Raw genomic sequence first — 11,795 nt, 5'->3', positions numbered from 1 at the left:
ATATAAATGTATAAATGTATTATATTATATATTATAAATATACATAAATATTTATATATTATGTATAAATGTACATTTATATAAATGTATAATATATTATATATTATATTATATATAATTTATATAACATATAATATTTATGTAAATATATTATAAATATATAAAAATATATTATAAATAAAATAAAATATTTATAATATGTATATATAAATATATAATATACATTATTATTAATATAATTTATGTATAATATACATAATTGAAATATACATATTAATATATATTATAAAACAAAATTGAATAAATATGTTTATAAATTTATATATAAATAAATGTATTTATATAAATATATAATATTTATTTCAATTGATATAATGTATATAATATTATACATAATTGAAATAAATATATTTATATTAATATAATATATATAATATACATAATTGAAATATACATATTAAAATATAATTGAAATATACATATTAAAATACATAATTAAAATATACAAATTGAAATGTACTTATTAAAATATACAAATTAAATATACATAATTGAAATATATTTGGAATTATTTTTGATATATTGTTTGGATATGGTGTTTTTGAAGTTATTTTTGAAATACACATTTACTGTAGCATTTGGAATGTGAAAAACAGTTTTTTAAAAACAGGTGCAAAAACACTCAATCCAAACGGACCTGTAGTTTTTCACAAGAAACTGTTACTCTTAGGTTTTAATCTTTTCGTTCCACCGCTGTAGTCTCCACTTGCGTTTAAATCCCCCAAATGACAATCATCGAGGTCTTATGCTACTGACAGACCAGTGATTATCCGATTAGCGGAACTTCGGAAAGGCCTATGTTTTTGACCAAATGCAGGTAGGTACCCTGTTCCTTGCCAAAATGCCAAGTGATGTTTGTTTCTTTCGGTACAATTGTTTCAATATCGGGTGCAGCGAATCATTCGACAGAGAGACAAGACACAATATGTGAAAGAAGACAAAATTCGGCGAGGGAAGAATTATTAATTGTGATTGTGTAGTTTCTTTTTTCTGAGGTGAAATCAGTCACAAATCCAATTACTTTCTGTGGTGAATTTATTCAAACACAGACTATGATACATCTCTCTTTTTTTTTTTTGAAAACGATAAATAATTTTATTGATAATTTAGATTTTACAGTATTTGAGCAACAGTTCAATCAGTTATGATTCATCTCATTTATTGAATCGAATTACTTTCTGTGATGAATTTATCCAATTTCATCTCATTCGAAAGGCTAGCAAGATGGTGGAGGTTTTTTTTTTTTGTGGAATTTATCCCACCATGTAAATTTTTCTTAACTGGAAAGGTGAGGCTGAGTAACTCAGACCAATAAATACACAAGTCGGTCACTTGGGCATTTGCAATGCAATACTAGTGTGAGAAATTTGTCATGGGTAGTCAAACATATCACATTTGTTAGACACACAGGACGGTCATTATTATTTTCCATTTTTTTTTTATTTTATTTCATATATTTTTTGCAAGAAAAAAAAAATTATATGGTCTACGGTACTTATTTGGTATGAAAAAATTATGGAAACTCGCAAAAATGAACTTTATATATCTTGTGCGTATGTCTCGAACTTTGTAGGCATTTTAATTAGGAGTAAAAAAAACATGTATGAAATCAAACCCATGTAGAAATTTTTTTCCACTTCACAATCGAAAGAAATACAAGTAAATAACACAAGGTGTAAAGATGAGAAGCTAAGTAGAAATACAGTTTTCAAAATTTTTTTTTTTCAAATTTTGAAACTATCATTTTATTTCACCTTATATTACGTCAAGAAATTTTTTTAATATTATTTTATTTATATCATACACATATTTTTAAATATTTTAATATCTACAACTATTTTTTTTATTTTGTATACATCACTTTACATAAAATGCTACCAGAATCATTTTAAATAATAATCTAGCCAAGCACATTTTTATGTTTCCGCAATAATTTAGCAAAAATTTTCGTGAGAAGAGATAATAGACTAGTGATTGCTAGTAGAACCAAAATTCGGCCGATAGAGACAAAATGTAAGTTCAAGAGCTTGCTACTTGGCACTTGCTAGGCTGAATCTGAATAGAATCGTACGGAGCATTAGCATTGGGCAGACTCTGGATCCATCTGATCTGACCATTATTTCAGGCAGCAGCAATCTATCGTCTTGAACAAGTCCACCGTGAAAAGTAGGAGTGGCAGACACGATTCAAATCTATCGCGAAATCGGCAGGTTTCAGTAGTGTGTGCTCTTTACAAACTTGAATCCAAATCTGGTCAGATCTAAATAGACGCACCAAGCAAACAGGTGAATCACGAGTTGACACGTTTGATCCATTTGAATGTATAATTTATAATTTAATAAATAAATTGGAGGCATAAGATAAATGAAAAAACTAACCAAGGCTGTCAATCAGCATTACGAGAGTGCAATCATGAATTTTATATGAAAACTAGATTTTTTATTTGTGAAAATGTCATAGTTGTGCTTTTGTTCATGATTTTTTAATTAAAAAAAGGTAAAATCAAAAAATTGCTACAAGCAACATATATGAAAGTTACGATTGGACTGCAATTTATTTTTATATTTTTATGGGAAACTCCAAAGTGAAAAAAAAAAAAAAAGCAAACAAGTCGAATAACCTGCAAAATTGACGAGTCATGCTCGAGTCAAGAAGATTAATCCATTTAAATTTTTAAATCGTGTTGAGGTTAACGTGTTATTCAAGATACTTAAATCTCGATCCAAGCCGTCAATCTGCGATTCGACTTGATTGCCATCCTACTAGAAAGCTGGCTAATGCAAGTCCTTAAATTTACAAGTATTGCTTAAAGTCAGGTTAGCATTACCGAGTTTAGTAATGCTCCTGTTTTAGGAAGAAAGAAAGCGCCCACATAAGTCCAATGTTGGGCCACAAGATTGGATCTCAATTCAGGTTTCTTTTGGGCTTGTCAATTCTCAGCTTTCACTAGGACTCATTTGTCAGGTCTGCCTTCCGGAAAGTGTAAAACAAGTTTAGTAAGCTCAAACTTCGTTAGGGAAAGACTAGAATTTGTAGTCCCATAATCCTTCGAAACAACAAAATAACTTGCGTACTTGTTCATGTAAAAGATAATAACATAAAAATGTACTCCAACAATTTGATGTATAAAAAGCGATTGAAAAAATAGGTTCATGAAAATATTTAAAAAAAATTTTTGAAAAAAAATGACGATCCAAACAAAGCCAAATTTCTGATGGTTACTGTTATCATATATACATATATTTTTGTACATAAGCTTGGTAGCCTATAGAACATGTCATTATGTCCATATGATACCTTTTTTTTTTCTTTCATTTTTTTACAACTCCTGAAAGTATGCATTAACCAACCTATTATGTGTATGTGTGTGTGTTCTTTTTGTTAAATAATTTTTTTAACAGGAAAAAAATTGAAATTTCAATAGCGGAGAGAGGTAAAGAGGACTTAAACTCAAACCTTTAAATCTTGAAATCTCAACCATATATATCTTTCTATATATAAAGTTTGAGCATGGTTTGGTCTTATTAAAAAAAAAAAGCGTCATTATTTGTTTTGTCAAATATGCCCTTCTAATATTCACTATTATTTATCTACATCTTATCTATTAAACTTTTTCACACCTACATAGCAATCACTACAATAAACACACACAAAAACATACACATACCCCCATTTTTTTAGGCTAACAAAACTTCCAATGAAGTAATAATTGTCAACAACTTCCTATTCTAAAAAAAAAAAGAAAGAAAATTACAATTCTTCCATCCGTATTTTTGAAACGAAACGTCCAATAACTACTAAAAAATTTAATATATTTTTCAAAATTTTTTTCTTTTAGATTTGCACATACGTACATAAGGTGTGGTGCCTGCCATTCCCACTAGTAAATACTCCCCCCGTCCCACTTTGATAGTCCTGTTTCTTTTTTCACACAGTTTAAGAAAAAGTAGTTAACTTTGTTGGAAAAGTAAATTTAGATTGCTATTTTCCTAAAATACCCTCATATTAAATATGGTGCAACTTTATGGGAACTTGAATTGATGGTAAAAAAAGAATAACTCTTATTAAATGGGGTAGGTTTATAGTAATAATTACTTACATTGAATAAGGGTATTTTAGGAAAATTAAAATACAACTACATTCTTCAATTGGAAAGTGGACTACAATTTGGGACAGATGAAAAAGGAATATAGGACTATCAAAGTGGGACGGAGGGAGTATATACCGGGAAGATTGGATCCCTTAACCCTTCAGCAAATCAGTCTTTAGGCCAAATTTTGGCCCCCGGAGACAAGTCTGATCCAGTATCATGGCCGTCGTTCCGTGGGCCAAGCTAAAATAAAAGCCATTGCAGGCCGTACCGATTTGTCAAGCATGTGCCCGCAGGTCAGTACAAAGCTGAGAAACCTTTTGCCATTCGATTACCACGGTCGGACAACGAAGCCGAGAAATGAGAAATCCTTTTCCTCGATCTGGCAATCTTCTTTACAATATCACACAGGCTGCTAATTTTTGCTGGATATTTTTGTGAAAAAGCATGCTTTTTTTTTGGGCCATTTGCCAATCGTTATTATAGTTTTCGTCAGGACAATTTCAGAGGTACGGCAATATATTTTGATCTGTTAAACAGCCTTTAGTGGTTTATTATATCTGAATAAGAGGTTTGAGGTTTGTTTGATGACCATTATAGTTCCAAAATCGTAAGGGAAAATTTCATGAAAAGATGAAGGAAGTGTCATGATTTGAATGGATTTGCTTAAATATGTAACAAAGTGAAAAACAAAACCTTGAAATCACTGGGCCTTTCGCTCAGTGGCCACCACCTACTTGGTGGGGTGCAAGGCAAGGGTTCGAACCTTACCTCTCATAAAAAAATATCACATTTCAGTGGCTTGTCTCCAAAAAATTCAAACGGATATGCTGTGCACCCGTCTGGTCTGGTGGTGGTTCAGTCCCCTCCGACTTATCATCTCTGAAAAGAAAAAGAAAACCTTGAAAGTTTAGATCGATCATCTTAACATACAATTTTAAGACTTGATCTCTTTTCTAATTATAATTCTGCACTAGCAGTATAAACGCTTGAAGCAAGATCTAGAGATGCACGCTCTTGAAAGCAAATATCTGACCAATCTTGATTTACCAAAATGACTAGGTGATTTACTCCTGCCTGCTTGAAACATGAACCATGAGTATAAAGTATTTGCAGAAAACCAAAAGAAAAATGCTGTTTTTTTTTTTTTGGTTCCCAATGAATTTTTGATATTTTATATAATTCTAGTGGACACGAGAACATTAATAGCAAAAGACTATGCAAACTATATTATATGTCTCCAATGTACTTTTTCCTATAATTCCCCGAAGATATTGTGATTTTATACTACGGCGATCGATCGGAACCGAAATCATCCATACCCTTTCCTTCCTGATAAAAAGAAGAAGCAAGCAAGTAGATGCACAAATACATGAATATGTAGGTGGGATTTGGATCCCATGCGAAGATGTGCGTGCGATCACATTGAGAGTTAGGACTGAGGCCCGTCAGTCGGTCCGCATGCAAACAACCATGAGAAGGCATCATTACCGGCTGTAAGTCTGCGACAAAGATAACGAATCTCCATTATTTATATTCCAACCCCATTACTGTACTGCAAATTATCTGGAATTATGCAACTGGTCGTCAACTTTGTCGCCGTTGTACCTTTTTTATTTCCTAGACTAGACTGGCCCGAGATGAGGTCGGCCCTTTCTCGATAACATGTATTATTATTTGCAGAAAGCAATGCAGATGTAGAGTTGCAGACCTTTCCCTCAAGAAAATACAAATAAAGATGTGCCAACTTGAGGAGTTCTGGGACTACCGAGTTGACTTGAGGCTTGAGAGTACAAATAGAGCTAAGGACGATCGTTTTTACCACTGCATTATAAAAGTGCAACAGCTTCATCATCAAGAACTTCGTCCTGGTTTCGAAGTTACCATCTGTTTCAAATTTGGAATCTGATCTATATGTTTGACTTCAGTCATTAATTCTAACAACTCCTTTACCTACTCCAAGAATAAGGCAACGTGAGAATAATAATAGTAATATGTTCTCACGAAAAGAATCTCCTCACTCCCTCAGCGTCATTATTGTGTGTTGTGCTGCGTGAAAAGTTCCTCCGGAAGGAATCCGAACAACCGCAGAGTTCTTTAGAAGATACATTCCATCAGATGAGAAGTCATTTTAAACTGTTGTGATCACTTAGCTTGATAAGGTTATAGAAGACTTGTTTAACTGACATTCTATACAATGAAAGTTCTTCAATGCGTTGGTGCCACGAAAACAGAAAAAGGATAAATTGGATACCCTTCTAATTAAATAATTACCCATAATCGAAAGGTAAAATTTCACCGAAGCCTGACTCAAACTTGCTTTTGATGTTTGTGATCTCCATTTGCATGTTAAGACTCCAGTGATGCAATCCATTAATCCTTCTTATTCAACAACAATAATATTTTCTGAATCTTTTCCTTTTTTTTTAATTCTATATATATATATAGTTGTTCATGATTCTGTTGGAACATTTATTATATTACTCCAATTAAATAAGTAGGTTGTCAATTGTACCGCATTGACTGACCAACAACTTTTATATAATCTCGCCTCGTTAGTCAATAAAGATATTTAAATTGACAAACCCAATGAATACTCGTCTTTTTTTCTGTGGACAATAGGCAATAATAATGCACCATGGGATTGTATTCATTGAGTCAGCCAGCAAGAAGTTCCAATCTCACCATATCAAATGGATCAGGCATTTTTTTCCCCCACTAATCCATTGAAACTTTTCAGATAAATCTTTCCTGCACTATGAGCGCGCACGTTATATATATGAATTAATTTTATATACATTATCAGTCAGTCAGTCAGTGTATACACTATCAATATTAGATATATGATATATAATATAACTTAATGTTTAGATTCAAATTAAAAGGACATAAAATATGTTTAAATCTATCGATATTTACACTTATATTAATCCAAACCTTCATGTCCCCGCCAGTCTGCATACCTAATAATCCCCTGCAAGAAGCCAAGAACTTGAAAGTCGTAGAGTCTTTCTGGGTCAAACCTTGCCATGTTTCATCTATCACAAGACAGTTTTCCTCGTCTTTCATTGGTCGGCCACTCACTAGCTGAAACCCCACAACGACTGCGTGCCATCGTAGCACCGCCACCCTTTCAAAACGTTGGTATCTGTCTCCCCTCCCAAAATTCTAATAATGTGCAGTTAGTTCCCAAATTCAGCAGAACTAAACTAAAGAAGTAATCATCAAATAGCAAAGCAAATATTTAATACTCTGCCTGCAATCAATTTTCTTCCAGCCAATAAGTGTAAATGTAACAAGTATAGTGCAAGACTAGGAATTGAGGAAAAACAAAAGAAAATGATGGAAAAGTCCCACTTGCCTACTTTACTGCCTGCCTTTGTCATTCACTCAAACTCACACTCACACACATACCTTCCTTCTAAGTCATCCAAAGCACCCCCACACTCTCCACATAAGAACGCACAGAGCAAAAAGAGGAAACACCCCGAAACGCACAACATTACATAACGGCTACAAAGACTAATAATAGAAGAAACACCCACACATATACACTGCAGAAGGAGGACGCCCCGAAATACACGAACAGAGAAAAGCTGATGTTGACTGTTTTGTTAGCTGGGAAATGGTAGAAATGGAAGGGCCGTCAAGTGCAAGGCCACCACAGATTTCCGAGATGTTCCAGAAATTTGCTCTGGCTTTCAAGGCCAAAACTTTCGAGCTTTTCGCGGAGGAGGGAGACGACCCCACAACCACAACAGCCGCCGCAGGCGCCGCCGAGGGCGACGTTTTCACTCTTTTGGACTCAGCTGAAGAGTTCATCCCTGACCAAAAAGTTGTGGTTTTGAAGCCTGACCCTACATTTTCACCTGAAATTAACCGAACCCATGTGGTCCAAACCTTAATTTCATCAATCTTTGCCACGATTTCATCCTTTGAGGCCTCCTACTTAATTTTCCAAGCCGCCCATGTGCCTAAAGTTGACCAAGATGGCCTTGAGTCTGCGGATAAGACTTTGGTTTCGATTCTTCAGAAATTGACTGATTTGAGGAACGTTTACAGGGATTTCAGGAAGAACCCAGGTGGGAATTTTGAGGCTCCAGCTGGTTCGTTTTTGGAATTTCAGGTGCAGGAGAATCAGAGCAAGCTCAGAGCCTTGGAGACTATGGTAAATCAGTTAATTTCTGAAATTGAATGTAAAGATGATCAAGTTTTGAATTTGAGGAAAAATTTGGATAAAATGGTTGTTTTCAATTCGAATTTACAGAAAAGATTAGTGGCAAAAAATGAACAATTGAATAATGGAACGGAAATTTTATTGACAGTTCGCGTATTTGAGTCTATGTTAAGGGATTGTGTCAAGTCATTGCATTGTTTCAGTAAGCTGTTGATTGATTTGATGAGAAAAGCAGGGTGGGACTTGACAATGGCTGCAAATTCGGTGTATTCTAATGTTGATTATGCCAAAGAAGGTCATTATAAGTATGCGTTTTTATCATATATATCATTGGGAATGTTCAGGGGTTTTGATTTGGATGATTTCTTGTTGAATGGAAATGAAGTTGTGTGCAATGGAAATAACTCGATTCCTAGTAAGGATGGCTGTTTGAAGCAATTAATTCAGCATGTTTCGAGCAATCCTATGGAGGTACTAGGGAAGAACACGAAATGTGATTTTTCAAGATTTTGCGAACAGAAGTATGACCAGTTGATTCATCCCACAATGGAGTCATCGGTTTTTAGCAATTTTGACAGGAAGGAAGCGGTTTTGGATTCATGGAAATCATTGAGCGTTTTCTACGAGTCATTTGTTAGGATGGCTAGCTCAACATGGATGCTACACAAGCTAGCGTATTCGTTTGATCCCATTGTGGAGATATTTCAAGTGGAGAGAGGTGTAGATTTTTCGATGGTGTACATGGAAGATGTCACACAAAAAACTAGTCCATCAGGGAAATCTAGACGAAAGGTTGCTTTCACTGTTGTACCAGGATTTAAAGTTGGGAGGACAGTCGTCCAATCTCAAGTTTATCTAACTGGAACCAGTTGTACAGAGTGGTAAAATGCCTCTAGAGAAAGGAAATCCATGTCTTCAAGGTTGTCTGGGACTGACACAAGGTAAGAGCTGTCAGTTTTATTGGTGAAGCTCTTGATCCTGAACTCTTCATAGTTCAAGTTTGAATCTCTTGCAGCCTGTGCTAAAGGAGGACTCTAGTGGTATACATGTGAAAGAGGACCATAGCTGCCTGTCTGTCATGGTTAACTGGCTATTTTGCAAATATATGCTCTGCCCAGAGGCGTTTGCTTGTTTAGAGGTCTTGTTCCTTCGTTACTAGTGGTCGTGTCCAGTTCTTGTAGATGTAGATGTAAAGAAATTATTTTTCTTTTATCATATTAGATCAGTTAATGTGTTTCTTTTTTTCAGTTGAAAGTTTTTGGGCGGGAGGAGACTGACATACGCATTCAACTTGTATATAACTTTCTTGTTATGAAAGATGGTATAGTGATTGAACTGTTGCCGATACTAATGTTATAGTGAATGCTTCTGATTGCTTGTGGTATCATAGCTACTATGTTTCAAATATTTTGATGTCATTCAATCGATATGCAACTGGCAAAAGTTATGCTTACTTGCCATGCCAATGAAGTTAAGAGTCTTGTTCTTAAGTGGTGGTATTGTGTCTTTTGAACAAAGCTTTCTCGCACAGTTGCCTGTTCAAGCATGATAGAGAATCGTTGCAAATGCCTCAAGAATGCATGTCAATGGAAACTCATGATATGTTCTTATGAATTCTCCACTGAAAATACTGCGTGTTCTGTTGCTTCATTCGCTCTTTACTATATTAGATCTCAAATAACTATAAGGTCCACCTGCGGTTCTATACTTGGTTCTCTAGAATCTTTAAGAAGGGCTTCTGTTTTACATGGATTTTGGTGAATCTTTTTTTTTTTTTTTTTTTCATGTTGTGCAAGAGCTCAATGGTTTCATTCTTATTGCATCTGGCTTTTAACATATGCGGATATGACTATGATACTAGTTTCTGGTAGTATCATGTTCCAATTTTGGGACCTTCATCCTAATACAAAAGGAAAGATGATTAATCCAACTGTGAAGCCAGGGTAAAAGGGGGATGAACTTGTTAGCCTCATTCTTTGTAAAAGCTAAAACCATATGAGATAGCTCAAGTTAACTGCTGGTGTTTGATGAACATTCTTGAGTTGAAAACTGGAAATGCACATTGTGAGGGGCCTCATCCATGGATACTCGCTTTCCTGTCTCATGCTCTGGAATGATTTATCTAACCTGGACTGATTCTGTTAATTAACCTTTGGTAGGAGCCCTTTTGACGTCATGCAACATGCACATTTTTAACCTGTTCTTTTGCAAATTGCATCTGTCAAGAGCGGGAACGTACTACCGTGTTCTTTCATCGTAGGAAATTCCTTGGTTGGTTGATTTTTCCTTATCTTTATGCCTCATTTAGATTGATGAATTCTACTAATTTAGCAGTGGAGTTTCATTGCATGATCATTTTCAACACAACTCTGCCTTGTAACTTTTGATGCTGCTGTAAATTGCAATTTAGAAACCAAGAGTTTATCTTGCCCTGCTCTTTTGTCAGTCACAGTTCAAGCCTAATAACGTTTGCACTTCCCCTTGAAATTATGTCTGAAAATGTTCAGCCATGCCTGTTTTTGTTAATGATTCTTGTGCTTTCCGGAAGAAGCAAGTAAATAAAATCCAATCTGCCCCTGCCAATGTATATCCCAGCAGCTGTATACATAATCTTTCAAGCATGAGTCGGAAGTATGCCTTTTTCCACTTACCTTGAAATTTTAGCGCTTCAATCAATTCTTCACTTCTACTGATCAAGGGGTCCTAGGTATAAATCAAAGACTATAAGCAACAGCTCAGTATGGAAGATGAGCAGCATTTGGTGGATTATCAAATTGTTAAGTGTGCTTAGTCACGGTTGCTCATTCACGCCTTCGAGACATGCTTCGTGGGCCTGGAGGTGAAATAGGTAACAAAGCAGCCACAATCTGGTTTGTGGCTGGTTTGTGGACTAGGAAGCCCTGGTTAATGCTCATACCTGGCACTAGATTCAGATCTTGCAGAGCCCCTGCTCGAGGGTCTGGACTATTGTACGAAGCCTTGGTTTGTGGAGTTTTTTCGCTGATGCCTTGGGTTGTGTTCTGTAAGAAGAAACTTGTCCAACGACGCAGCCCATTTCTTTTTACTTGGTTGATGTTCGCAGGAGAATGGCCTCTGCCATAGAAGAAAAGTTACTCCGACAAAATGGCGAGCCATCAAATCTCTGTAGACAAAAAGTTTGTAAGGTTGGGCATTGTAAGATGGTGATGGATAAGCTTTCATCGCGCGTAGTCATTGGATGACTGCAACCTAATGTGGGTTGAGAGGGCAATGACATGAAATTAGAGGAATGATTGAAAGCATGTTGCAAGGTTCCAAATTTATGGTGCACAGCTGCGCAACAGTTGCTAGTCAAACCCGCAAAGATAAAAGGTACTAGAACTTGATCAAAAGCCATGCTTTGTACTTAGTTTAGGTAGGTAGATTGAACATGAGGAATTGAAGAAGATGGGTCCAGAGGGGTTGACGTGAATAGCCTAATACCAATTC

General features: G+C 35.2%; 1 protein-coding gene across 1 annotated transcript; it reads left to right on the top strand.

Annotated features, from left to right (window-relative positions):
- The first annotated feature begins 7,547 nt into the window (after positions 1 to 7,547).
- LOC113726806 (protein GRAVITROPIC IN THE LIGHT 1-like) lies at positions 7,548 to 9,701 on the top strand. Its single transcript, XM_027250682.2, has one exon. The coding sequence runs from the start codon at positions 7,776 to 7,778 to the stop codon at positions 9,210 to 9,212; it is 1,437 nt and encodes a 478-aa protein (XP_027106483.1). The 5' UTR covers positions 7,548 to 7,775; the 3' UTR covers positions 9,213 to 9,701.
- The last annotated feature ends 2,094 nt before the right edge of the window (positions 9,702 to 11,795 follow it).

This window comes from Coffea arabica, chromosome 2c, assembly GCF_036785885.1.
Source record: "Coffea arabica cultivar ET-39 chromosome 2c, Coffea Arabica ET-39 HiFi, whole genome shotgun sequence".
NCBI classification, from domain to species: domain Eukaryota; kingdom Viridiplantae; phylum Streptophyta; class Magnoliopsida; order Gentianales; family Rubiaceae; genus Coffea; species Coffea arabica.
Note: the sequence above shows the minus strand (reverse complement) of the source record. Positions and strands in the feature narration are given on the sequence as shown.

Bases quoted from the DNA above. Each gene is read 5' to 3' on its own strand.
- LOC113726806 (XM_027250682.2), top strand. From the start codon at position 7,776: ATGGTAGAAATGGAAGGGCCGTCAAGTGCAAGGCCACCACAGATTTCC.